This window comes from Heteronotia binoei, chromosome 16, assembly GCF_032191835.1.
Source record: "Heteronotia binoei isolate CCM8104 ecotype False Entrance Well chromosome 16, APGP_CSIRO_Hbin_v1, whole genome shotgun sequence".
Classification (NCBI taxonomy): Eukaryota; Metazoa; Chordata; class Lepidosauria; order Squamata; family Gekkonidae; genus Heteronotia; species Heteronotia binoei.
This window is the reverse complement of record NC_083238.1, coordinates 27,468,116-27,492,080: the sequence shown is the minus strand read 5'-3', so window position 1 is coordinate 27,492,080 and position 23,965 is coordinate 27,468,116. Positions and strand designations below refer to the sequence as shown.

Genomic DNA, 23,965 nt, shown 5'->3' with positions numbered 1-23,965 from the left:
CTCTTCGGAGTGGAGGGCGGGATATAAATCCAATATCTTCAATATCTTCTTCATCTTGTTTTCCCACGCATTCTATTTTGCTGTTTCTTACCTTTTTACTGCCTTTCTGCTGGAAATTCAGTAGGACAAAGAAGCGATTTTGATTTAACCACAGTTCTACATTGTGGTTTAGACTTTTGGGGTACAACAGTAAGAATGTTAGGTACACCTAAATAAATAGGACTCATGCACAGAGTTAAGGGCTAGCTCAGGTCCCATCACTTCCAGTTTGTTTGGTGTAGCATTAAAGAGCTTTTCAGTTTTCAGATAGTTTGGTGTAATAGTTAAGAGCATGGACTAGGGTTGCCAAATCCAATTCAAGAAATAGCTGGGGACTTTGGGGGTGGAGCCAGGAGACATCGGGGGTGGGGCCAGGAACAAGGGCGTGACAAGCATCATTGAACTCCAAAGGGAGTTCTGGCCATCACATTTAAAGGGATCGCACACCTTTTTAAAAGCCTTCCTTCCATAGGAAATAATGAAGGATGGGGGCACCTTCTTTTGGGGCTCATAGAATTGGAGCCCCTGGTCCAATCTTTTTGAAACTTTGTGGTTATTTTGAGGAGAGGCACTAGATGCTATACCAAAATTTTTGTGCCTCTACCTAAAAAAACAGCTCCCTGGAGCCCCAGTTACCCGCAGATCAATTCTCCATTATTTCCAATGTCAGGGGTGGCCAAGGGTAGCTCTCCAGATGGGTTTTTTTGCCTACAACTCCCATCAGCCCCCGCCAGTATGGTCAATGAGTGGGGCTGATGGGAGTTGTAGGCAAAAAACATCTGGAGAGCTACCGTTGCCCCCCCCCCCCCGTCTTATGGGAATAAGTCTCCATAGGGAATAACAGAGTTCCCAGCAGACATTTCCCTCCCCTTCCTCCTCTTTCTGATGACCCTGAAGCAGGGGGAGGGCCTCCAAACCAGGGGATCCCCTGCCCCCATTTGGGGATTGGCAACCCTATCGTGGACTCTAATCTGGGAGAACCAGGTTTGATTCCCAACTCCTCCACATGCAGCTGCTGGGTGATCTTGGGTAAGCCACAGTTCTCTCAGGGCTGTTGTCTCAAGAGCCATTCACAGAGCTCTCTCAACCCGACCTACTGCACAGGATGTCCATTGTGGAGAGGGGAAGGGCAGGGTATAAATCCAATAATTTCTTCTTCTGCAAAAACATCCTTAAAAGAAGACAGTCATGTTTACCACGCCACAGGGTTGTTCCCAAGTTTGCTTTTCCCCATGGGTATGAACAGCAGCTTGTTTGTAATATGGGAATGATGGGTGGGGGAGGGGGGAATGAAGGACTACACATTACAGCCAAGATTTTGCAGTCCCGCCACCAAATTGTCTTGATGATACTAAAAGAACAGCTTTTTTGTTAGAACAGCTCATTTATTAACCTTTTATGTGTTTCTCCGTATGTAATATTCTTGCTCTTATGTTCTGTTTCTAGTAAAAAAACCTTGATGTAAATTATTGAGCTCTATCATAAGTTAAGAATTTTATATGCAAAATATTTTCCTAATACAGGCTACATTTAAAGGATGGATGGATATTATGTATGCAGCAATTGATTCAAAAAATGTAAGTATACTTTAGTGTTTGCCCTCTTCTGTACATTTATTTATGAAATACACCTGAGGTTAATAAAAAGATGAACCGAAATTCTGTTCAATTAAAAAAAAAAACCACTCCAATTGATTTGATACCATGAGGAGAATGAGGCCTTATGTCTGAACAAAAATTAAGGTATAGTTTTAGAAAGATGTATTTTAAATCAGTGCTTTTAGCCTTTTTTATTGAGCAAGGTATCTTGCAAATTATTTGACAGTTATTTTGCTTATTTTGTAGGTAGGTCAACAACCTGACTATGAGGTCAATCTTTACATGTATCTTTACTTTGTCATCTTCATAATATTTGGTTCTTTCTTCACTCTGAATCTGTTTATTGGTGTCATCATTGATAACTTCAATCAGCAAAAAAAGAAGATAAGTATTTATATTTATCTGCCAAGCCTTTGGGTGAGGCGACGGGTGCCCATCTCAGATTGGCTTCCCTGCCCCAGCCCCCAAACTACCGATGTACCCAGTGACTCTATCTATGCAGTCTTAATAGGTCTTTTCTGTAACTGCTGCTACTTTTGAATTATACTATTTTACTGTTGATTATAATTTATTGTAAATGTTCAGTGGATGGATGGGATCCACTGGAGATTTGCCCAGATGGAAGGGATTTCAGTCCACGGAGCATGGCTTCCTTGTCTTCCCTTGCCTGCTGCAGCCCAAATTGAGGCCCAAAATGTAGCTTTTGGGAAACAGGAATTACCCAAGAACAGCTTGGGAGAGGTCAGATGTCTACAGCAAGAGGGATGGGGGAAATCAACAAATCTCATCCACTCCTGTCCACAGAAATCTTACACGGGATCCAATCTGATATCTGGTGAGAATAACAATAAAAATAGATTCAGCCTCTTTTAAAACTTGTTATAACTAGGGAACATCTCATAAAAGATGGAAATAGATAATAGCTTTTAAGACGTGTCAAGGTGCCTTCAAAGGATCTTAGTTTCCCATGCAGGGCCGGCGCGTGGGAGTCGGCAAACTAGGTGACCGCCTGGGGCACCAGCTCACAGCAGGGGTGGGCACCCCCTCTCCATCACCGCTTGCGCCGTCCCTGCGCCTTTCTCAGCTCTGAGGGGTCGGAAAAGCTCTCCCGATCCCTCAGAGCCGAGAAAGAATACGGGTTCCCCTGCCCAGTGTGCTCTGAACTGGGAGCGGCTGGGCAGGGGAAGGTGGCGAGTGCTCTTTCTGGGGTTTTCAGGGATGACGTCACCTAGTTTGCTCCCGGGGTTGGGGTGGGTGGGCACGCACTGGGGTTCTGCCTTGGGCGTCAGAATCCCATGTGCCGGGCTTGTTCCCATGCTGTATTTGCATGTTTCTTTATCTTCTGTCACCTCTGGTCAAACAGGTTTTTCATATAATATAAAAACCTGCAAAGCCTGTTTACCAGAGGTGAAAATGGGATGAGTATGGCTATCATGAGCAGTAGTTCCTCTTTCAAAGTGCCTTCAGTATGATTGGTGGGCATATGCTACAGCAACCTTGCTGAAGCTAAGCTGGTATGTGCTTTACTAGTGCCAGGAAAAAAAGGCCTATTGGGTAAAATCTATAATGAAGGAAAGATGGGCCATCAGCTCTGTGAAAAACTTACTCCTGTAAACGGGATTCTGTGAAAGCAGTTCTTCCCCGTCTTTTCTCTTAGCCTAGCAGCCCCATGTTCCCACCCCAAAATTCAGCAAGTTGGGGAGCCCTTCTAAACGGAGAGCGGAGAGCCAGTTTGGTGTAGTGGTTAAGTGTGCGGACTCTTATCTGGGAGAACCGGGTTTGATTCCCCACTCCTCCACTTGCACCTGCTGGAATGGCCTTGGGTCAGCCATAGCTCTCACAGGAGTTGTCCTTAAATGGGCAGCTGCTGTGAGAGCCCTCTCATCCCCACCCACCTCACAGGGTGTCTGTTGTGGGGGAGGAAGGTAAAGGAGATTGTGAGCCGCTCTGAGACTCTTCGGAGTGGAGGGCGGGATATAAATCCAATATCTTCTTCTTCCAATATCTTCTAAACAATATGCCTTTGGCATGAGAGGCAGCCTGCAAGAAGATGGGGAGCAATGGTCCCCTACCTCTTTAATGAATGGAACAAGCCTTCAGATGTCCCTCTCCAGAGAATTTTACTTTACCAATATCAGTACTTTGCCAAATGACAATTATATTAATTCACATTGTAAGCATCTATTTTGAACTGTATCATCCCAGATATTTCCATTATGGCCAACATAAGGACAAGAGGAATTGGAAAGAAATGCAGGAAATTTATTGTTATAAGTTACTGAAGTCTGTATTGTCTATGCCATCTATGACATTAACAGTTTCCTGACTAAAGACTTAGTCGGTCTTTGATTTTCTTTTTACAGGGACGTCCGCTTTGTCCCCACCTCGCCTTTTCTTTCAGCTATACTGCTGCTTAATAAATGAAAATAAATATATTTGTGGTAGCTCACTACCAAAATAAAAAACAAAACTTTATTTTAAACTGTGTTTAAACTATTCCTTCAACACGGCTTATACCTTTTTGGGGCTGACACTGTTTCGGGGGGGTTGATGTCTTTGGTTCATAAATTCTCCTCAGAAAATCAGGCACAGCTTTTGAACAGCAAACAATAGATCTTTATTCACAGAAACACAGGCGGGGTTGGGATATTTACTCAGGACAGTCTTTTGTTTTAGTTCAAGATGCTTCACTTTAATTTACTCTAGTCAGATGTTATACTGGTATAGCATATGTAGTTCCTTTGTTGATGGCTCTGAGAACACACACAGTTATTCCACTTCTGCTAATATCTCCTGTTGTTCCTAAGACTCTCTTAGTGTGGACTTCCAAATAATCTCTATACACCAGAGGCCCCCAACCTGTTTTGTTCCAGGGACCCCAGGGCTGGCCGGCCCACTGCGGCCCCAGAGCCAGCGGCCACCTCCCCGCTCCCCCTGCGGCGGCGCCTCCTCCTCCTCCCCCCGTTTCCTCCTTCCTCCTCTGTCCCACCCCCGGCAGCCTTGCCGCCCGCCCCCGCGAAGCCTCACCACCCGTTTTTACCACTTTAAGGTGGTAGAAGGTGAAGCGCCTTCCTGACTGACCTTCCCCCCTGCCAATCAGCTGATCCAATCGGCTGGGAAAACCACGGCAGTGTGGCTGTTTCAGCGGTTGCTCGCCGCTGCTGCCACGGTTTCTCCCGCTGATTGGATCAGCTAATCAGCAGGGGGTGGGGGAGGTTGGCCTGGAAAGCGCTTCATGGCACCTTCTTCGGCCTTAAAGTGAGGCTGCACTGGGGGACGATGAGGCTGTGCGGGGGGGGGGGGCTGCTCGGCCCACTTGGGAACAGGCCATGGACCGGTACCAGTCCGCGGCCCGGGGGTTGAGGACCCCTTATATACACCATGAGTTTTGCCTGATTTATGAGACTCTTCTTGTCTCTACCCAGGCCCTTTGGCAAGCCTTTCCAGACATCTAGTCTTTTCTCTGAGAAGTGTGTGATTCTTTTAACACCAAGGAGATTTCCTGTTCAAGGCTCCTTTTATTTAATTACCCTCTCTCTCTAGAGGTAATCAGCAAAATTTAATCTCTAATAACAGTTTCCCATTAAACTGGCTGCTTCTTCACAGATCTGTTCTCTAAGTCTGAATGCTCTGACCAACCAACTCAACAGTCTAACTGCCTTTAAAAAAAAAATTCCTGAGAATTCTCAGCAGTCTGACATCACAGCTCTTAGTCATATACCTAGCAGCTCTCTTGATTCCTTGCTGCTTAGCTAAAAGCCTTGCAGTCTGTCATACCATCTAGAAATATTTTTCCTAAAACTATGTCCCTATTCCTCTTGACTCCCCTCCAGTGTTCCTGGTCTCTAGTCCCATTATGAAATCCTCATAATCTAGCAGCTTAATTAATTCTGCCCCCCTCCCGTCACGTTGTAAAACAAAACCCTGCTGTGAGCACATGAGAAACAGGGGTTTACCATATTTCCCTCTTCATTCAGGGATGGAATTCCAGCAGGAGCTTCTTTGCATATTAGGCCACACACCCCTGATGTAGCCAATCCTCCAAGAGCTTACAAAAAAGAGCCTTGTAAGCTCTTGAAGGATTGGCTACATCAGGGGTGTGTGGCCTAGTATGCAAAGGAGCTCCTGCTAGAATTCCACCCCTGGGTACATTTATCACAATCACTATAAAAGCCAGTTGTAATCCAATACTTACGTTTTCTTTTGATTTTTAATCTGCAATAAATCCAAGCACTTGTAAATGCCATAAAACAAAAATATGATTATAACCAGTTTTCATGTTATCCCCTTACTTTGGAGGTCAAGATATCTTCATGACAGAAGAACAGAAAAAGTACTACAATGCAATGAAAAAGCTGGGATCGAAAAAGCCACAAAAACCTATACCTAGACCAGGGGTAAGTAATATACGTAGGAAAATGGGGGTGCCTTTCTGAATAACTAGTTTGTGATAAATCTGAGATATCATGTCTTCTCTACAACTTAAAACATTAGAGTGAGATACAACATCCTTGCTTTGTTTCAGATTTCTCATATGATACCGGCCAAGTGTAGCGCATGCAGGCAAAAGGACACAATTTTAATCAGATTTGTACTGTTACCTTGATAAGATGATCCTTTTCATCTTCATTAAACAAATCTCTCCCTCTCTCTCTCTTACTCTCTCTTACCAATCTACCAGAACAAATTCCAAGGCATGGTCTTTGATTTTGTGACAAAACAAGTTTTTGACATCAGCATCATGATTCTTATCTGTCTTAATATGGTCACCATGATGGTAGAAACAGATGACCAAAGTGATGAAATGGAAAACATTTTATATCGTATTAACCTGATATTTATTGTCCTGTTCACTGGAGAATGTGTCCTAAAACTGATTTCCTTGCGCTATTATTATTTCACCATTGGATGGAACATTTTTGATTTTGTGGTTGTCATCCTCTCCATTGTAGGTAAGAACTGTTCTAAACTGAGTGAGTCAACTTTTAAAATTAAATTAACATCTCTCAGTCTTGTCTCTGTGTAAAGTGTTATCAAGTTGCAGTCCACTTATGACTGCCCCAGCGAAGGGCTTTCAAGGCAAGTGAGAAGCAAAGGCGGTTTCCCGTTGCCTTCCTCTGCAGAGTCTTCCTTGGTGGTCTCCCTTCCAAGTACCGATGCTGCTAAGCTCCTGAGATCTGATGAGATCAGGCTACCACGTCACCTTTCCACACTCTCTCACTCTTATATACTAGATTTCCACTACAGTGAGCCAACTACATAAATTTGTTAGTCTTACTTACATTTTAACTCTTCAGTTCATTTTAATTCTTCAGTAACCTATATCAGTAATGTATATCACCTCTTTCTAAGTATATAAGTAGTATACAGAAACATTTATATTAGGTTGGATCTATCATTGACAGATATCATTGATACACTATCATTGACAGAGGAGGAGGTGGATTTTGTTCCGATTCTCCAGCACACTGCAGCCTCCCACATACTTTGCTCCCCATGTTATTACTTTGTGGCCCTTGACCCCCAGATGTGGAATATTGTGATGCAGTGGCAGAGGGGAAACAATAAATTCCCACTCTACTAGTTTCACTCTGCTTGCGGTGATTTGGATCCCACTTGTTATAAAGTTATCCCTTACATGGTTGTTTTATTTATTTTTCCACAGGTATGTTTCTAGCAGAGATTATTGAGAAATACTTTGTGTCCCCCACCTTGTTCCGAGTTATCCGACTTGCCAGGATAGGTCGAATCCTGCGGCTTATCAAGGGCGCTAAAGGGATCCGCACTCTGCTTTTCGCCTTGATGATGTCTCTCCCTGCCTTGTTTAACATCGGTCTCCTGCTTTTCCTCGTCATGTTCATCTACGCTATATTTGGAATGTCCAACTTTGCCTACGTCAAGAGAGAAGTTGGGATTGATGACATGTTCAACTTTGAAACTTTTGGCAACAGTATGATCTGCCTCTTCATGATTACCACCTCTGCTGGCTGGGATGGTTTGCTAGCACCCATGCTCAACAGTGGGCCCCCAGACTGTGATCCCGATTTGCCTCACCCAGGAAGCTCAGTCAAAGGAGACTGTGGCAACCCCTCTGTAGGCATTTTCTTCTTTGTGAGCTACATTATCATATCCTTTCTAGTTGTCGTAAACATGTACATCGCTGTTATTCTGGAGAACTTCGGTGTAGCAACTGAAGAGAGTAGTGAGCCTTTGAGTGAGGATGATTTTGAGATGTTCTATGAAGTCTGGGAAAAGTTTGATCCTGATGCAACTCAGTTCATGGAATTTGAAAAACTTTCTGAGTTTGCAGCTGCTCTAGAGCCTCCTCTTCATTTACCTAAACCAAATAAAGTTCAGCTTATTGCAATGGATCTCCCCATGGTAAGTGGTGACCGAATTCACTGCCTTGACATCTTATTTGCTTTTACAAAACGTGTACTGGGGGAGAGTGGAGAGATGGATGCTCTTCGCATACAGATGGAAGACCGCTTCATGCAGTCCAATCCTTCTAAAGCTTCCTATGAGCCCATCACCACAACGTTAAAACGAAAACAGGAGGAGTTATCTGCTATCATTATCCAGCGGGCCTACAGACGGTATCGTCTCAGACGAACAGTAACCCAAGCTTCCTTTGCATATAAAAATAAAATTGAAGGAGGCACTGGCCAACGTCTCAAAGATGAAATTCTCATTGACAAGTTAAATGAGAACTCATACACGGAAAAAACAGACCTGACCATGTCCACAGCGATGTGCCCTCCATCCTATGACCGTGTAACCAAGCCCATTGAAGAAAAGCACGAGAAGGAAGACAAAGACGTACAGAAGAAAAAGTAAAATTTGCAGTAACGGTTCTAATTGGGTGACAAATTGTTTACAGCCTGTGTGAGTAACATAGTTGTGTCTACAGGACTCCTCTAGGGAGGTGTATGCCAAACTGACAGTTTTTACAAATATACTGTATTCTTAAGGTCAGTGCCTATAACAAGACAGCAGCCCCTCGTCATCCAAATGTGACTATAAAATTAGGAAAAAATGACAGGAGGCTACTGTTTTCATTACCAGCTGACACTGCTGAAGAGGAGAGGAAAAATGGCTACTCAGACTGTGGGGACCAGTCCAAGGGGTTGAAACCAATATTTTTTTGTGTGTTGAACATAAAAACACTTATAATACAATACAGTCAGTGTATCCACTGTTTGCATTTCAACTGCCACATTTGTCATCTTTTTACAAAAAAAATCTGTGTCAGTGGATTCATCTCTCTCCCCCTTCCCCCTCCTTTTTATTCACACATTGTGACTATTTTTGTAAATGGGGTTTATGTTGGGGATGGGATTCAGTACTAATGGTACCGGTATGAGGACCAGATGCTCTATTATATGACTCTCAGATATGCACACCAAAATGATTTGCATGGAGGCATGTTGCACTTATAGATCATGCATGGGGAGAAAAAAACAAAGAAACAAAAAGCATTATGTCACAAAGCGCAACAGGTTTTTAATAACTCTGTTACCGTGAGGGGAATACTCAGTTTTGAGGTGCTTTAACAAATGTCTTCATGTTGTGTTCCATCCAGGCCAGTCTTTAAATGCCTCTAAAGTCCCCCAATAATCCAAATGAGCAAAGCAGATGGATCCTTTTGCACTGACCATGAAATCTCAGCAAAAGTGGGAGTCCAGAAATGGGTTTATGTTACATTTCTTTCCCCCTTTCCCCTATGTACAGTGTATTTTGATTAACTGGCCCTTAAAAATCCGAACTGACCAAACTCCCCCGCCCCCCCCCCCCCCCTTTCTAGATTTGTTCTGCTTCCTCCTGCAGTATTGTTTAGCCATCTTCAGCTCCCTGCAAGGTTGCCAATATCTGTGTTTTCATGAAGAGCCCTCTGTTGTGTAAATAGCAGTTTTACCTGTGGTGCACGTTTGAGCAAATGAACAATGATCCTGAGCACATTTATTGCATCAAATATGTACCACAAATAGGTTTAGTGTGCAAGCTTTCAACAGATTAAAAAAAAATGATGTATTCTCTGCCATTATAGATAGTTTGGATCCTATCAATGCATGTTTCTATTGCGTACGCTGCACTTCCTTCCGCTGTCCAGAATCTTAAATATGGGAAGCCATAAGTCAAGAGGAAAAGCGAAAAAAAATGTTCAACAAGACCTCATTCCCTCATATCATTAAGCAATATTTGCAGCTTCCTTGAGAGATTTTTGTTCGACTCTTCTTTTTTTAATCTTAAGTAAATATAAATCTGATGTATAGTCAGACTGTACAGACATGTTGCAAACTGCTACACCTGTTGAAAATAATGTGGTTAGAGTTTTATAAGCCAATATAAATATTGTAAAAATCATGTTATTTTATTTTTGAGCATTTATGTACATAAGAAAATGAATTTTATCTTCAGGCTGCAGCCTTTTTTTTTGGTTCCTTTCTGTCCATAAGCACTTTTTCATGGAAGAACCTCAGAAAATAAGAAATGAAGAAGAGACGGGTAATTGTAGCTTCCTGCTTTTTAAATTGTACTTGCAAAAACATTTTCAGGGTGCAATAATTCAGTGATTTGTGAAGGCAAGATTCACAGTTTGCTTGCTTCCAGCTGCTCTCTGCTGCTGGAAGATGTAATGTTTTGCTGAAATTTCTAGCAGTGCCTGCATCAGCAACCGTAGCCTTATTTTTCTTTTGCAGAATTATGCTCTTTTCCCGGTTTTATTTATGCCGACCGTGTTTATTCTTTTAATTCATTCTTTGTTTCTAATTGTTAATAATATCTCTTGGGTCCACAGTATTTTTTCACAGAAAAAAAATTGCAAAATGATATAACCAAACACATCAGGACATTTCTGTTTCTTACACGGGATATGTTAAATATAGATTATTTCTTTTCATAAATTATCAACTTTCGCTGTATTGGTGAATGCATGCAGGAAATGCTACTAATATCCTAAATAATGCTATACAACATTACTAATGTGCAAAAATAATAAAGGTTAATTTTTTATGGTAATTTCTCGGCTATTTTTCACATCTAGGATAATGTCACATTCAATCTCTGCTGTAAATAGGCACATCACATCCACAGAGAATTTCCACTGATGTTAAAGATCAAGCAAATCACCCATTTCAGCAAAAGGAGCACAGGGCCCACTGTGGAGATGTATTTAAGCAGAGCATGCTGGATCAGACTGTCCAAAACAAAGCAAAAACTGTGAAATAAATAACGAAAGAAACTCTGTACAAAAACTTACTGACCGTATTATTTAAAGACAAAAACCTAGTGACTAAATTACAAATACTTAAAGCAATACAATGCAAATATTTCAAACATCAAAAATTTGGGTTGCCAAGTCCAATTTAAGAAATATCTGGGGACTTTGGGGATGGAGCCAGGAGACTTTGGAGGTGGAGCCAGGAGACATTAGGGGTGGAGCCAAGATCAAGGCTGTGACAAGCATAATTGAACTCCAGAGGGAGTTCTGGCCATCACACCTTTTCAATACCTTCCTTAGAATGATAGGGGCACCTTCTTTTGGGGCTCATAGAATTCGACCCCCTAGTCCAATCTTTTTGAAACTTGGGGGGTATTTTGGGGAGAGGCACTAGATGCTGTACTGAAAATTTGGTGCCTCTACCTTAAAAAACAGCCCCCCCCCCGAGCCCCAAATACCCGTGGATCAATTCTCCATTATTTTCTATGGGAATAAATCTCCCTAGGGAATAAGAGAGTTCCCAGCAGACATTTCCCTCCCCTCCCCCCGCTTTCTGACGACCCTGAAGCGGGGGGAGGGTCTCCAAACTGGGGGATCCCCTGCCCCCACCTGGGGATTGGCAACCCTATCAAAAATTCATCTTAATTCCATTCAAATCACAATTATTAATCCTCTACACATTTAGTTACTTCATTTATTCAAGTCCATTTAATAACATCAGTTTCTGACTTTTAAAACTCACGAAGATTCACCCGTATCGATGGGCTGAATTGAAGTGCTGGTGCTCCAAATGTAATTCCACAGGAAAAATTTCTATTTTTTTCAAATGCTTTTCTGGTTATGCCAGACTTATGGCTTCCAATGTTCATGAAGGAACTTTTCAAATATGAAGTCAAAGTGAGTGTGTCGTGAGCCTCTAGCAGGAATGTGCCTTTACTTCTGTTTCTGGGGAAAACGCTTCCTCAGAGAGGCATATCCCACTGTATGAATTTAAACACCTATCACCTACGCACAGCACTCAAGCACGGAGGAATTCAGTGGGATATGCCTCTCTGAGGAAGGGTTTTCCCCAGAAACAGAAGTAAGGGTGCGTTCCTCCCACCCACTGCTCTCTCCCTTTCTGTCCAGCTGGACAGTAAGAGTGAATTTTCTGGCAAAACAGGAAGGAGGCACAAACAGTGTCTCCAGGGGAACTGTGTCACTTCTGGCATGATCCAGAAGTGATATCATTATCATGCCAACTGACACTAGTATTCATCCAAAACTCTATGGTTAAACCACAGCATTTTTGGCGAATCTTAGAGCATTTTCCCAGTATGACAGCATCATATGTGGTGCGAGAAGTGATGACATTGCACCAAAAATGCCGATCAACCTCAATCCATGAATCCCCAATTTCCTTATTTCCTATGCGTCACCAGGCCACATCTGGCAACCACAGCCTCCCAGCACTGAAATTCAGACCCTGACCTGGATAACCCAGGTTAGCCCCAATCTCATTAGATTTCACAAGCTAAGCAGGGTTGGCCTTGGCTAGTATTTGGGAGAGAGACCAAAAGTGCTAAAAGAACTAGAACTTCTGGCTGTCAGACAATCTTAGGCTCTCCTGGCTATACTATGACAATCAACAACAACTGGTATTTAGGGTTTTGTTGGCTCTGGAAGCTCCCTTCAGTCACCCTGGCCATAGCTATTGATGGACCTCTCTTCCATGAATTTAACAACCTTCTAAAGCTATCTACGGTTGTGGCCATCACTAACTTTATTGACACTGAATTTCATAGTTTGTTTACTTACTGAGTGAAGAAGTATTTCCTTTTGTCCATCCTGAATCTATTTGCCAACAATTTCATTGGGTACCTCTGAGTTCTAGTATTATGGGAGGAGAAAAAGCAGCCTCTATCCACTTTCTCCAGCCAACAGAAACCTCTATCATTTTTTAAAAAATCTATCTCTGGACAGTCTAGCCTTGGTTGTGCTCCTTTGTACTTTTCCCACTTCAGCAATAGTACTTTTTGAAATACAGGAACTAGAACTGATATTTAAAGAGGCTTTATGCAGGAAGCCCAGGTCTGCTGAATACTGTGGCCTGGGGGCTTAACTCTGCATGGCTGTGATTGAGGGCCCCAGAATAGTTCTGAGGCTCAACAGCTAGAGCAGGGGTCCTCAAACTACGGCCCGCTGAGGACGTTTATGCGGCCCGCCAGGTTATGGCAAAATCAGACCGGAAGTGACGTTCGACCTAAACTCACGTTAGCAACGCACACTTCCGGCACTGGGCTGAGGCGGCGGAGACAGAGTGTGAGGTGATACTGAGGTGAGGTGAGTTCCCAGGCCTGGGTGTGTGGTGTGGGGAAGGGAGAGAGATGCAGAAGACGGAGAACTGACGGCCCGCGGCCTTGTACAGTAACGGCAGACCGGCCCTCCAACAGTCTGAGGGACAGTGAACTGGCCCTCTATTTAAAAAGTTTGAGGACCCCTGAGCTAGATTGTGTACATTTTGAAGTAGAAATGATTTATTGTACATGGCCATTGGCCGTCACAATATAAGATTAAACACGATGTCATAAAAAGTAATCAGACAGAAATAAAAATGGTCCAATAAACAGACCAATGGGTTACATGGGGTATAATGCAACAATTACAATCTTAAATGCGTTTCTAAAATGCTAAAATGCAAACATTTAGGTTTAAACTACCAAGATATTATAATGCCATAGTGCTGAGACAATATCTAAACAGTTAAGTTAAAAATGTTGTAAATCAATGAACCCATTTATGGTAAGTATCAATATACTATAAAATTATAGACATCTAAAATAAAGTCAACTAATTTAAGGAAGCAGCGTTGGCTCTGATTTTTCTAGCAGCCAAACCAAAAAGAGACACTCTATAGGTGACAAATGGATCCGTATCAGATTACAAAAAGATCAACTTATCGGTGTCAGAAGAAAATTTACGCCCTGCTAACTGATTCTCAATAAATGATTTGGCTCGATGATTCTCAATAACTGATTTGGCTCGGACCTCTTTGTACATGGGGCAAAATAAAATACACTAGATTAAATCCTCTAAAATTGTAGCTCCACAGCTACAAAAACACTGAGCCGTTGGGATTTGAAGATATCTTCCCTTAAGAAGAGCCGTTGGCACTGACTGGAAATGCAAAGATGTGAATGCCTTTCCGAGAATTTCAAATGAGATGTTCACTAGTAAGGGGACCTAACGTGTACATGACAGAGAAGGAACGTTTGGTGGAGGAAAGTAGGATTGTCGATCCCCAGTTGGGGGCAGGGGATCCCCTGGTTTGGAGGCCCTCCACCAATTTCAGAGTTATCAGAAAGCATGGGGGGGTAGTTTGAATGTCCACTGGACTCTCCATTATACCCTTTGGAGACTGATCCCCATAGGGTATAATGGAGAATCAATCTGTGTGCATCTGGGGATCTGATGGGGGCTGTTTTTTGAGGTAGAGGCACCAAATTTTCAGCATAACATCTGGTGCCTCTCCTCAAAAAAAACTCCCCACCTTTCAAAAAGACTGGACCAAGGATTCCAATTCTATGAGCCCCAAAATAAGGTACCCCCATCCACCATTATTTCCAATGAAGGGAAGACATTTAAAAGGAGTACAGTCCCTTTAAATGTGATGGCCAGAACTCCCTTTAGAGTTAAATCACAGCTGTCACAACCTTGCTCCTGGCTCCACCCACAAAGTCTCCAGATATTTCCTGTGTTGGACCTGGCAACCCCAGAAGGAAGAAGGCAGAGTTGGACATGCCCCTGGTCTCCAGCACAACAACGGCTTTCCCACCATGCTTTACTTTAAGTAGTAGTAGTAGAGGAAGAGATTGGATTTATACCCCACCCTTCACTCAGTGTCTCAGAGCAGCTTACAATCTTTCCCTCCCCACAACAGACCCTGTGAGGTAGGTGGGGCTGAGAGAGCTCTTTCCAATGTGACCATAACATAGGAGGAGACTTGCCCTTAAAAAAGAAAACACTCCTTTTCTGTCTACAATCTATTCTAACTCCACAGCGATAAACACGTATGAGGAATTGGGGAAGGAAAGTATAGAATTTAGAAAATAAAATTACGGTTTCTAGCTAAGAGAGAAGATATAAGGCATTTTTGGTCTTCATGCATTCCCTGCAAGTTAGGCCAACCGCAGACCAAGGATCATAAGTGAAAGCTGACAAAGGCTTCCTTTTTGTTAGTCCTTGTTTTAGAGGTTCCATGGGAAGGACTAAATTCGTCTTTGAGAAATCAGAGAGTGGGAAGCGCTGTGTGCAAATGTTCTGTCCATTAATATTCAGACCAATGAACTGTTTTCCCAGGATCCCATTTGGTTTGCATTTGGCACTTCTAGGGCTATGTACAGAATTAAGCATGGGCTAGCAGCACAGAGCACAGATCTTTGTATGCAAAGATCGTATCGACACTGTGTACCCGAGGTGCCATACTGGGCAAAATTTCTCTGCATTCATCCAAACGTTGATGGGCTCTCTATTGGTCTTACCTGGAGATGTACTTGAATAGCCATCCAGGGATCAAATGCTTTGAAGCTCATGTGACCTGCTGCAACTCATGAAATGGGAGTTCTAGTGAACCAAGAGCTTTACAAAACTGGCCACTCTTACAGTTAAACGGCAAAGCAGCGTTCATTCATACAGTTCCTATATCTGGACTGGGAAACACACAAAACAATGGATTATGCATTGGGTTCCCAGAATGCCAGATTATTTGCACGGCCTTAATTGAACGGTCAACACTGACAAATTATTAGCTCATTACCCATGGGGTGGGGGACTATATCAAGACAGATCGTCTGATCAACGGTATATACAGTCAGAACAAAATTCATGATCTTCCTGGAAGTGAACTCCATTTTAAAACAAAGCGAACTTCCTAATCCAAACAAAACTATTCCCATCAACTGGGAATGGATAAAAGGCTTCCAGTGTGACCTTGTTGTCTGTTTTATTTTTCCAGCCAGTAGGAAGGGAGAGAGTGAAGTACGGTTCCCGGATGTAGCTCCGCAAATACGCTCCGCCAATTAAGATCTGTGGCGGGAAGTTTAACTGGCCAGGATTGGACCTGGCCAGACTGAGGGTTGTTCCGGGGTATGTATATAATCGGGACCCAGCCAGGCGTTGCCTGGTCTTGTGATGTACTCGCTAATAAAGCATGTTGCCTTCAACACGTCTCGTCACTCAGTACATTACACACTCTTTACAATCAAGAAACCTAATGACATCACAGACACACCAATCTGCAATTCTCATACTTATGTCCTTGTGATGTTGCCCCCCCTCCCAGTTGACTGTTCTTATGTTAAAAACATCTTGATTATTCTGCATGCTGATTTACTGCCCACCTTCTACATGTAAGATAGCGATTTCTGTTTCCATTCTATTCTGTCTGTGGTAGTGCGCATACCCATGAAAGCTCACACCCTGAATAAAACGTTGTTGGTCTTAAGGATGCCACTGGACTCTAACTTTGCTCCATTGCTTCAGATAAACACGGTTACCCACGTGGATCTATCTCACTGACTTGTTTGTTCCCCCTTTCCCTTAGAGACGGAGGCTCGAGACAGTCTGGCCTTCTCCTCCAGGCAATGTTTAACAACTGAAAGGCCAGTGGCTCCCCTGCTGCTATTGCAAAGAAAAGGGGGGAGGGGCCAAGGCAAGAGCCTGCATTTTGCTGCATCCAAACTACCCGCGTTCCTACGACCACGCCTACCCGCCGGTCCAGCGCCGACCAATAAGATTTCTCTTGCGCCTTCTCGTCGATGTCCTCCAAATCAAGCGGGCCGCTAGGCAATCAAGAGACACTTCGGGTCGTCGTGCACGGCCAAATTCGTAATCCCAGAGATCTCTCACCCCTCTCTGACTCGTCGTCTGCTCAGCCAATAGAAAGCTAGACTGAGAAGAAATCCCCCGCCTCCGCTTCTACAGCTAGAGGAATAAAGAGTCAAGAGTATTTCGTCGTAAAGCTTCATCGTCGGCTCTGACTGAAGGGGGGCTTGCGTTCCAATCGGTGGTCTGGGTGGAAACAGCTAGGTTTACCCTACAGCTGTAGTGCAAGGTGCTGGACAGCTCAGCGGGGGTGGGTGCCTGTACTGGAGATGGCAGAGAGAAGCCAGAGTTTATGAAAGCTGTCTTTTTGAACAGAGAGGGCTGCAGCTCTAAGAGTGAGGCCTGGTTTGCCCAGACACAGAGAGATGAGGTGCTAATGGCCAAATGAGGGTTGGTGGTGAAGAATTATGTTTTGTGGACCAAGGTGCTCCCCTGTTAAAAACTATGTGTGCAGAAACCCAGTGCAAAGAGAGCAGTGTAGGCTTTTTCCCCCTGCGGTGCGCAAGAGAGTGTGTCTTGTTTTATAGGAAGGAATTTCAAAGATGGAATCCACCACCTGCTCCTGAACTTGATGGTGTGGTCGACTCCACCACTCATTCTCCTGGCCTGCCCTGCCACAGGGGAGGGACGGTGGCTCAGTGGTAGAGCATCTGCTTGCTAAGCAGAAGGTCCCAGGTTCAACCCCTGGCATCTTCAACTAAAAAGGGTCCAGTCAAATAGGTGTGAAAACCCTCAGCTTGAGACCTGGGAGAGCAGCTGCCAGTCTGAGTAGACGATACTGACTTTGATGGACTGAGGGTCTGATTCAGTATAAGGCAGCTTCATATATGTTCAAAGAGTGTTAAGACCAAGCAGAAGGTATGTGCCTTGGCTGCATTTTGCTGCAGCCAAACTACCCGTGTTTTCCTTGCCAAAGTCGGTGCCTCGTCCTGTGGTGTGTTTTGGCAGCAAAGTGACTTTTCAAAGTTTGCATTTGCTGGAGCACAGTGAATTCCAAATCTTCCTTCAGAGTACCCTTTCTACACTGACTCCTTCTGATTAAGAGAGCCAGTTTGGTGGAATGGTTAAGTGCGGATTCTTACCTGGGAGAACGGGGTTTGAATTCCCGCTCATCCACTTGCACCTGCTGGAATGGCCTTGGGTCAGCCATAGCTCTTGCAGAGTTGTCCTTGAAAGGGCAGCTTCTGTGAGAGCTCTCTCAGCCCCACCTACCTCACAGGGTGTCTGTTGTTGGGGGAAGAAGATCAAGGAGATTTGTAAGCGACTCCGAGCTTCAGAGTGAAGGGTAGGGTATAAATCCATTATCTTCTTCTTCTTACAAATAATTTCTTTAAAACCTTTGGAAGTCTGCCATGGAACGATACTACTACACCGCTCTTGTTTGCTACAGAACGTAGATAGCAGAACAATGCATATGCTGTGCTGCAACGGACTCCATGCAATCGCCGCGGCTTCTTTTCCCACTGTTTTGACAGGCAAGGATGCTGTTTGAAAAAGGAGCCCGGGCTTTTTTTCTTTTGCGGGCACCAGTCCCGCGCTTCGTTGTGCGTTCCCCTTGCAAAGAGGAAGCGACCCACATCCCCCGCCCTACTTTTCTCGTCGAGCCAATGGGAACCCTCTCCTTTCTCCCGGCGCTTGCCCTCCGGTCCAAGAGAAGGCGGTCCTGCCCGGGGCCCACCTCGCCGCCTTCCTTGATAGGCCGAGCCTCCTGACGCTTCGGCTTGATGCTGATGTTGTTGTGTATTGGCAACAAGGGTTGCTACTGCTGTTTCCGGCGGCCATGGAGTCCTCCCAGCTGCAGGTTGGTCACAGCCTCTCCTCCTTTCTCCTCCTCCCTGTTGCCAGCGGTCGAGGTCTTCCTTTTCTGTTGCATTGCGCCTTCTTTTTCTCCTCCACTAAGGGATCGCGCCTCCTCCTCCTTTTTCTTGCAGCTTGCTTGCATTTGTCCCCCAGCTTTAAAGGAGGCAAGGAGATCTCAGATTCCCCCCTGCCACACACACGTATTCTTTGCTAGGAAGCAGAAATGCTGTTTGCTCTAGAGAGTTTTCGACCCTGCTGACGCTGGAAACTCGGCTTCTCGGTCATATGAACATACGAAGCTGCCTTATACTGAATCAGACCCTCTTGGGTCCATCAAAGTCAGTATTGTCTACTCAGACTGGCAGCGGCTCTCCAGCGTCTCAGGCTGAGGTTTTTCACGCTTACTTGCCTGGACCCTTCTTAGTTGGAGATGCAGGGGATTGAACCTGGGACCTTCTGCTTACCAAGCAGAAGATGCTCTACCACTGAGCCACCGTCCCTCCAATATATTTTGATATATTTCGTATAGGTTTCTGGTCAGAGCGCCCCCGTCCTTCTGGGATCCTTTCCTTTTCTATTCCCAATTTGATATGTGTTTAGAACAGAATACGCTTGGCTTCCCGCCTTCCCTCAGTCGATTCTGGACGGCTTCAACTATTTGTGTATTTAGATCATTGATACCTCGCCTGTTTCCGCAGTGGGGACCCAAAGCAGCTTACATAGCTCTTCTCTGCTCCATTTTTTTTTCTCACAAGAGCCCTGTGAGGTTGGTGAGTCTGAGTCTATGACTGGCCCAAGGTCACCCAGGAAGCCGTCATGACTCATGGCTTTAGGAAGACTCCAAGGAATGTCAGTGTTTCTTGCAGCAAACATGTAAAACGTGTGTGTGTGTTGTATTTTTCAAACACTAGTGTATACAACATCTGAAGAATTGCTCCAGGGAACACCAGTTTTCTGTAGCAAGGGATTTAAAATGTGGAAATACAACATAACTCGGGCATACATCTTTAAGCACATGCATTTCAGAAGCCTAAAAAATTGTTTACATCTGTATCTTACCCCTGCATTTTACTTGCATGTTGGGGGGGGGGGGTCTTCCAGCAGACAAGCATCACACATTGCATTTGCCAATGCCACCTATGTGTCATTACAATCAAACCGTAAATTGTTAAAAGATTGCGTACTTACACAAACACAAGTTACATGATACAGAACAAAGCTGCCGATAGGGATTTCCTGAGACACCTGTCCATTGAACTGTATACATAGGCAAGTCTTACCTTCATACTTCAGGAACAGTTGGCGTGACATGGCAACAAAGCTGGGAACAAAAGTCAATCCCAGTTCCATTATGGTTTTACAAGCTTGCATTGGCAATCAGAAGCACCTTACTGTCACACAGGACACTTTTAGATGCATGTCTAAAAGCTCTTAAATTTACACTTAAAAGGTAGAAGCTCAGCCTTTGCAGGGTGAAATCTCACTGCAGAGCCTTGCTTTTCTTTCCAAGTTGAGCACACAACCTTATGCAAGAGGGCACTGTGGGGAATGGGGGGGGGGAGAGGTGAAGAAAACCCCTCTACATCCCAATCAAGTCCCTTTGCCTGTGTGCTATGCACATTACAAATGCTCTCGAGCATGTACTCTGCTAGATCAAGTGAAGCAGCATTTGTTTAATAATGCAGATGTCGGTGTATGCACGTTTGTTCCATGTGTGAATCCATCAAGAAATAGAAAAGTTAAAACATTTGTGTTGAAATGTCTGTGTTAAAAGTCGTATTAGTCCCAGTCTGATGTCTATATGCACTATCCTTTCCTATGTAATGGTGAGGGGAGGGAGGAGGGTTAATCCTAAAACTGAATAAGCTTTCCTACTCGAAAGGTGGGTGGAAATGTACACTTTGGGGGTAGTCAGTAGGGTACGCGCAAATAAGTTTATTTTTATGCTATGTCTACAGGGAGGGACCCTGCCCAAGACAGCTAATTAAAAACAAGTAAAGCCCAGCATAAAAATTATGCAGTTTATAACAACTAGCATAATTATGCAGCTTAAAATGACTAGTTTTCGTACTAAAATATGCTATCAAAATGGTGGTCAATCATCAACCTCTTAGTTAAAAGCCTGGGGAAACAGGAAATGTTTTGCCTAAAGAAGGGTAATGTAGGTAGCCAGGCAGGCTTCAAGATGATGGTTGTTCCATAGGAGAGTTAACACTGCTGAAAAAGCCCTGTCTTGTGGTTGCTGTTGGAAGTGAAGGATTGTCTTAGTGCTGTCTCTTAGCCTCAGACTTCAGAGGGGTACTATAGAGACTCAGAGATAGGCCAGGATCCTGATCATAGTTCACTTCCACTGCTCTGATGCTGTCTCTTTGATACGTAGATTGCTGTTCTCAGGGAATCTTTTTTCCTTGTGGCCTGGCACCTTCTCTCCACACTGCACTAGCTGTCTTCATCTTGGCATCATGAGGGCAGGACACGCTTCTTGCATCTCTATCCGTCCTAGCTAGTTAACCTAGATTAGTCTAATTCTATCCTGTCTCTATCCTGTCTAGAATGGAGTTCCATACAATAAAGGACTCATATTAGCTTTTGCAAAGATAAAGAGGCTCCATCTGTAAGATACACTCTGCTGTGTTATGTCCGTTGAGCACTCTGCTAACCAAGTAACCCTCAGTTGCCACCTGTCTCACCTCTGCAGGTGGGAGCACAGAGAGGAGGGCTTGTGTGGCAAATTTTAACTGGTAAGCTGGACAATGTTGGAGCAGGAGGTTCTGCAGCTGCCTCAGCCGTTTTGAACTTTATTGAGCCCAGAAACAGCTGGGCAGCCAGTGTAGCTCTTTCAGCAATAGAGCAATACAATCCCTGTATGCAACCCCTGACAGTAGTCTGGCTGCCACATTTAGAACCGGTTGAAGAATCTGAATCAAACATCTGTAACTTAATTTTTTTTTAAATTAAAAAAAACAGTTGTATTGAAGAGTGTGTCTCTGCCGCTGCTCATTTTTTGAAAAACTATGTTAAATGAGCGTTCCTGTTCTTGTATAGTAAGCAAGAAGAAAAACCATGGAAAAATAATAGCGTGTGGTAATATTTTAAGAGGGTAAATACTAATTCCATGTAAATTAGGTCACAGTTCCATGTAAATTAGGTCACAAAGTCTGTGTTTATGAGGCTCATGCAATCAATATCCCACACAGCGCTCCCACACAGTAGCTAGCTAGTTCCATTTTTTTTTCTTTCAACAACCCAATTCAGATAACTTTCCTATTAGAGGACAAGATCTAAACTTGTGAGGTGGGCTTGAGGAAAGGAAATGGGCATTTGGGAGAAGAGAACGTCAACAGGAGAGGCAAATTTGTTCAGCATCAAAATTTATGTACCTACTTATTAATAAAATTTATACATCTTTATAAGGGACACCAAGGCAGCTTATTGTAACTTTCATTGTGTTCCAGAGAATTCTGGAGTTTCTTGTGTTTCTCTTTTTTTTTCTCCCAAGAACAAAATTTTTATTGAATATAAAACAGGATACAATTTAAAACCATAAATATAACGTAAACTACATTAAAAAGGATATAATCCATTAATACAATCAGAATTATCATCAAACTTGAAATTAAATTATTAAATACATTAACAAATAAAAAACATAATATATACATTGCAACTGAAATAGTAGTACAGTTCACTATAAGCAAAAGGTAAATAATCAAAAACACCAAGCAAAGGTAATCACAATAAAAGTAATCAGAAATATAACATTATTTTATATTTTTATATTTGTTTATATTATATATTATTCTTTTTATATTCTTTTATATTCCCTCTTTTTCTCAGTGAAAACATTGCTGTAGATGGACCGCACAGCTTGTGTACCGCATATTGTATTTTACCTTGTGATGTGCTGCTGGAGGTGTATGTTCAAGCTAGGTTGCGCTTTTCAGTTCACATCGGATGACAGCGAGGCCTATCTAAGTTTGCACCACATAAACTGAACGGGTATCCCAGATCATTCTTCAGAACGTTCTGTTCAGGGCTTCCCAGTCATCCTGGCAACTATTCCCTGAAAGTCTGAGAATGATCCCTTTACCCCCTAATAGCTGAAGCAGAAGCAATATATTTAATTTTGGTGTCCATGCAGGGTCAGCCAAATTGATTATGGGGAATTGCAGCTGGAAGAAAAATAAATGCTAGCTCAGCATGCCAGCATGTCAGGTAGTTGAATTAGGAAGGAGCCCAGAGGGATAGCTGAATATAAAGACTGTCTACTCTGAAGTAAATAAAAGAACATTTTAAGGGCTTTCAAAATTCTGGATAAGAGACTGCTTTTTAAAATGGTATATCCAAGATGGTTAAATGAGCTGTCAAAAGTTATACTTTTTGTGACCAAGCTATGACAGAGACCATAAAATTCTACAGAACTAATTGAAGAGGAAGATAAAGCTACTTTCTTTCCCAGGCAGCTGAAAATATTGGGTATACCCAGGGCTTTTTTTTTGTAGCAGGAACTTCTTTGCATATTAGGCCACACGGTCCTGATGTAGCCAGTCCTCCAAGAGCTTACAGGGTTCTTAGTACAGGGCCTACTGTAAGCTCTGGGAGGATTGGCTACATCAGCTGGGTGTGGCCTACGATGCAAAGGAGTTCCTGCTACAAAAAAAGCCCTGGGTATTCCTGTATCCACTCCCTGTTCCCCATTCTGGTTTTACTAATATACTCACTTCTCTGGTTTTGTTTAACAATTTCCTTTCAGGCCTTAATTAATTACTATTGCCAGGAAGGTTACTTTCATCATGTCCAGATGGTTGCAAACGAGGGACTCAAGATGTTCGGCGGTGATCCGGTGTTCATTTTCTATCGGGCTTATGGTATGCTGATGGAAGGTAATGACTGAGTGAAGCTCATTGAAAAGTTTTAAACTTTGTGTCTTTGCTGAAAACATGTAAGCACAGAAGATCCTCATTGTGAATCTTCAATGGCTCTTCTAGTTGGCTCACCACCCTTTGGTATGATTACAGCTTTCTTTGGTGTGTGGCAGATGCTACAAAATTTTGGCTTGGCTTTTCTGCCTGCAGTGTTTCTTTTCTTCCTTTTGCAGTTGCATTTCCTTCAGTGTAGTGGTACCCAGCCTTTTTGGTATGGTAACTCACACATCCAAATTTACTTGGTATGGAGACCCACCCAAGTTTGGCCCAAGGTTTTTTGGTGCATTCAATTTTCTACAGTGGCTAACCAGATGTTTTTGAGAAATCAACAAACCTTACACAAGGGGTGCAGCTACTCCTACTGTGAACCCCAAGATACTTTTTCCAGTATCTTGATTTTCAAAATACAAAAGAAAACAGTGGAATGGGCAGAGGCAGCCCATTAGCAAGGGCTGACTTGTGACCCACTTTCAGAGGGTTTGCAACCCACTTTTGGGTCTCAACCCACAGGTTGGTTAACA

The 23,965-nt window shown here is 43.4% G+C and overlaps 2 protein-coding genes and 1 non-coding gene across 8 annotated transcripts in view; all 3 read left to right on the top strand.

The window, feature by feature from the left end:
* LOC132585169 (sodium channel protein type 1 subunit alpha) overlaps positions 1–10,655 on the top strand; it is a 148,922-nt gene extending 138,267 nt beyond the window's left edge. For all 6 annotated transcript variants that reach the window (XM_060256958.1, XM_060256953.1, XM_060256956.1 and 3 more), the window contains 5 exons: positions 1,563–1,620; positions 1,888–2,021; positions 5,930–6,034; positions 6,319–6,589; positions 7,303–10,655. In XM_060256958.1, the coding sequence (XP_060112941.1) occupies positions 1,563–1,620; positions 1,888–2,021; positions 5,930–6,034; positions 6,319–6,589; positions 7,303–8,474 (1,740 nt within the window). In that variant the 3' untranslated portion in view covers positions 8,475–10,655. The remainder of the gene's footprint in view (positions 1–1,562; positions 1,621–1,887; positions 2,022–5,929; positions 6,035–6,318; positions 6,590–7,302) is intronic.
* Positions 10,656–17,344: 6,689 nt separating this feature from the next.
* Positions 17,345–17,415, top strand: TRNAS-GCU (transfer RNA serine (anticodon GCU)). Its single transcript has one exon. It is a non-coding gene; the product is annotated as a tRNA-Ser (tRNA).
* Positions 17,416–18,445: 1,030 nt separating this feature from the next.
* Positions 18,446–23,965, top strand: part of TTC21B (tetratricopeptide repeat domain 21B) — a 58,481-nt gene continuing 52,961 nt past the window's right edge. The window contains 2 exon segments of the mRNA XM_060256994.1: positions 18,446–18,520; positions 23,273–23,402. Coding sequence (XP_060112977.1) covers positions 18,500–18,520; positions 23,273–23,402 — 151 coding nt within the window. The 5' untranslated portion in view covers positions 18,446–18,499.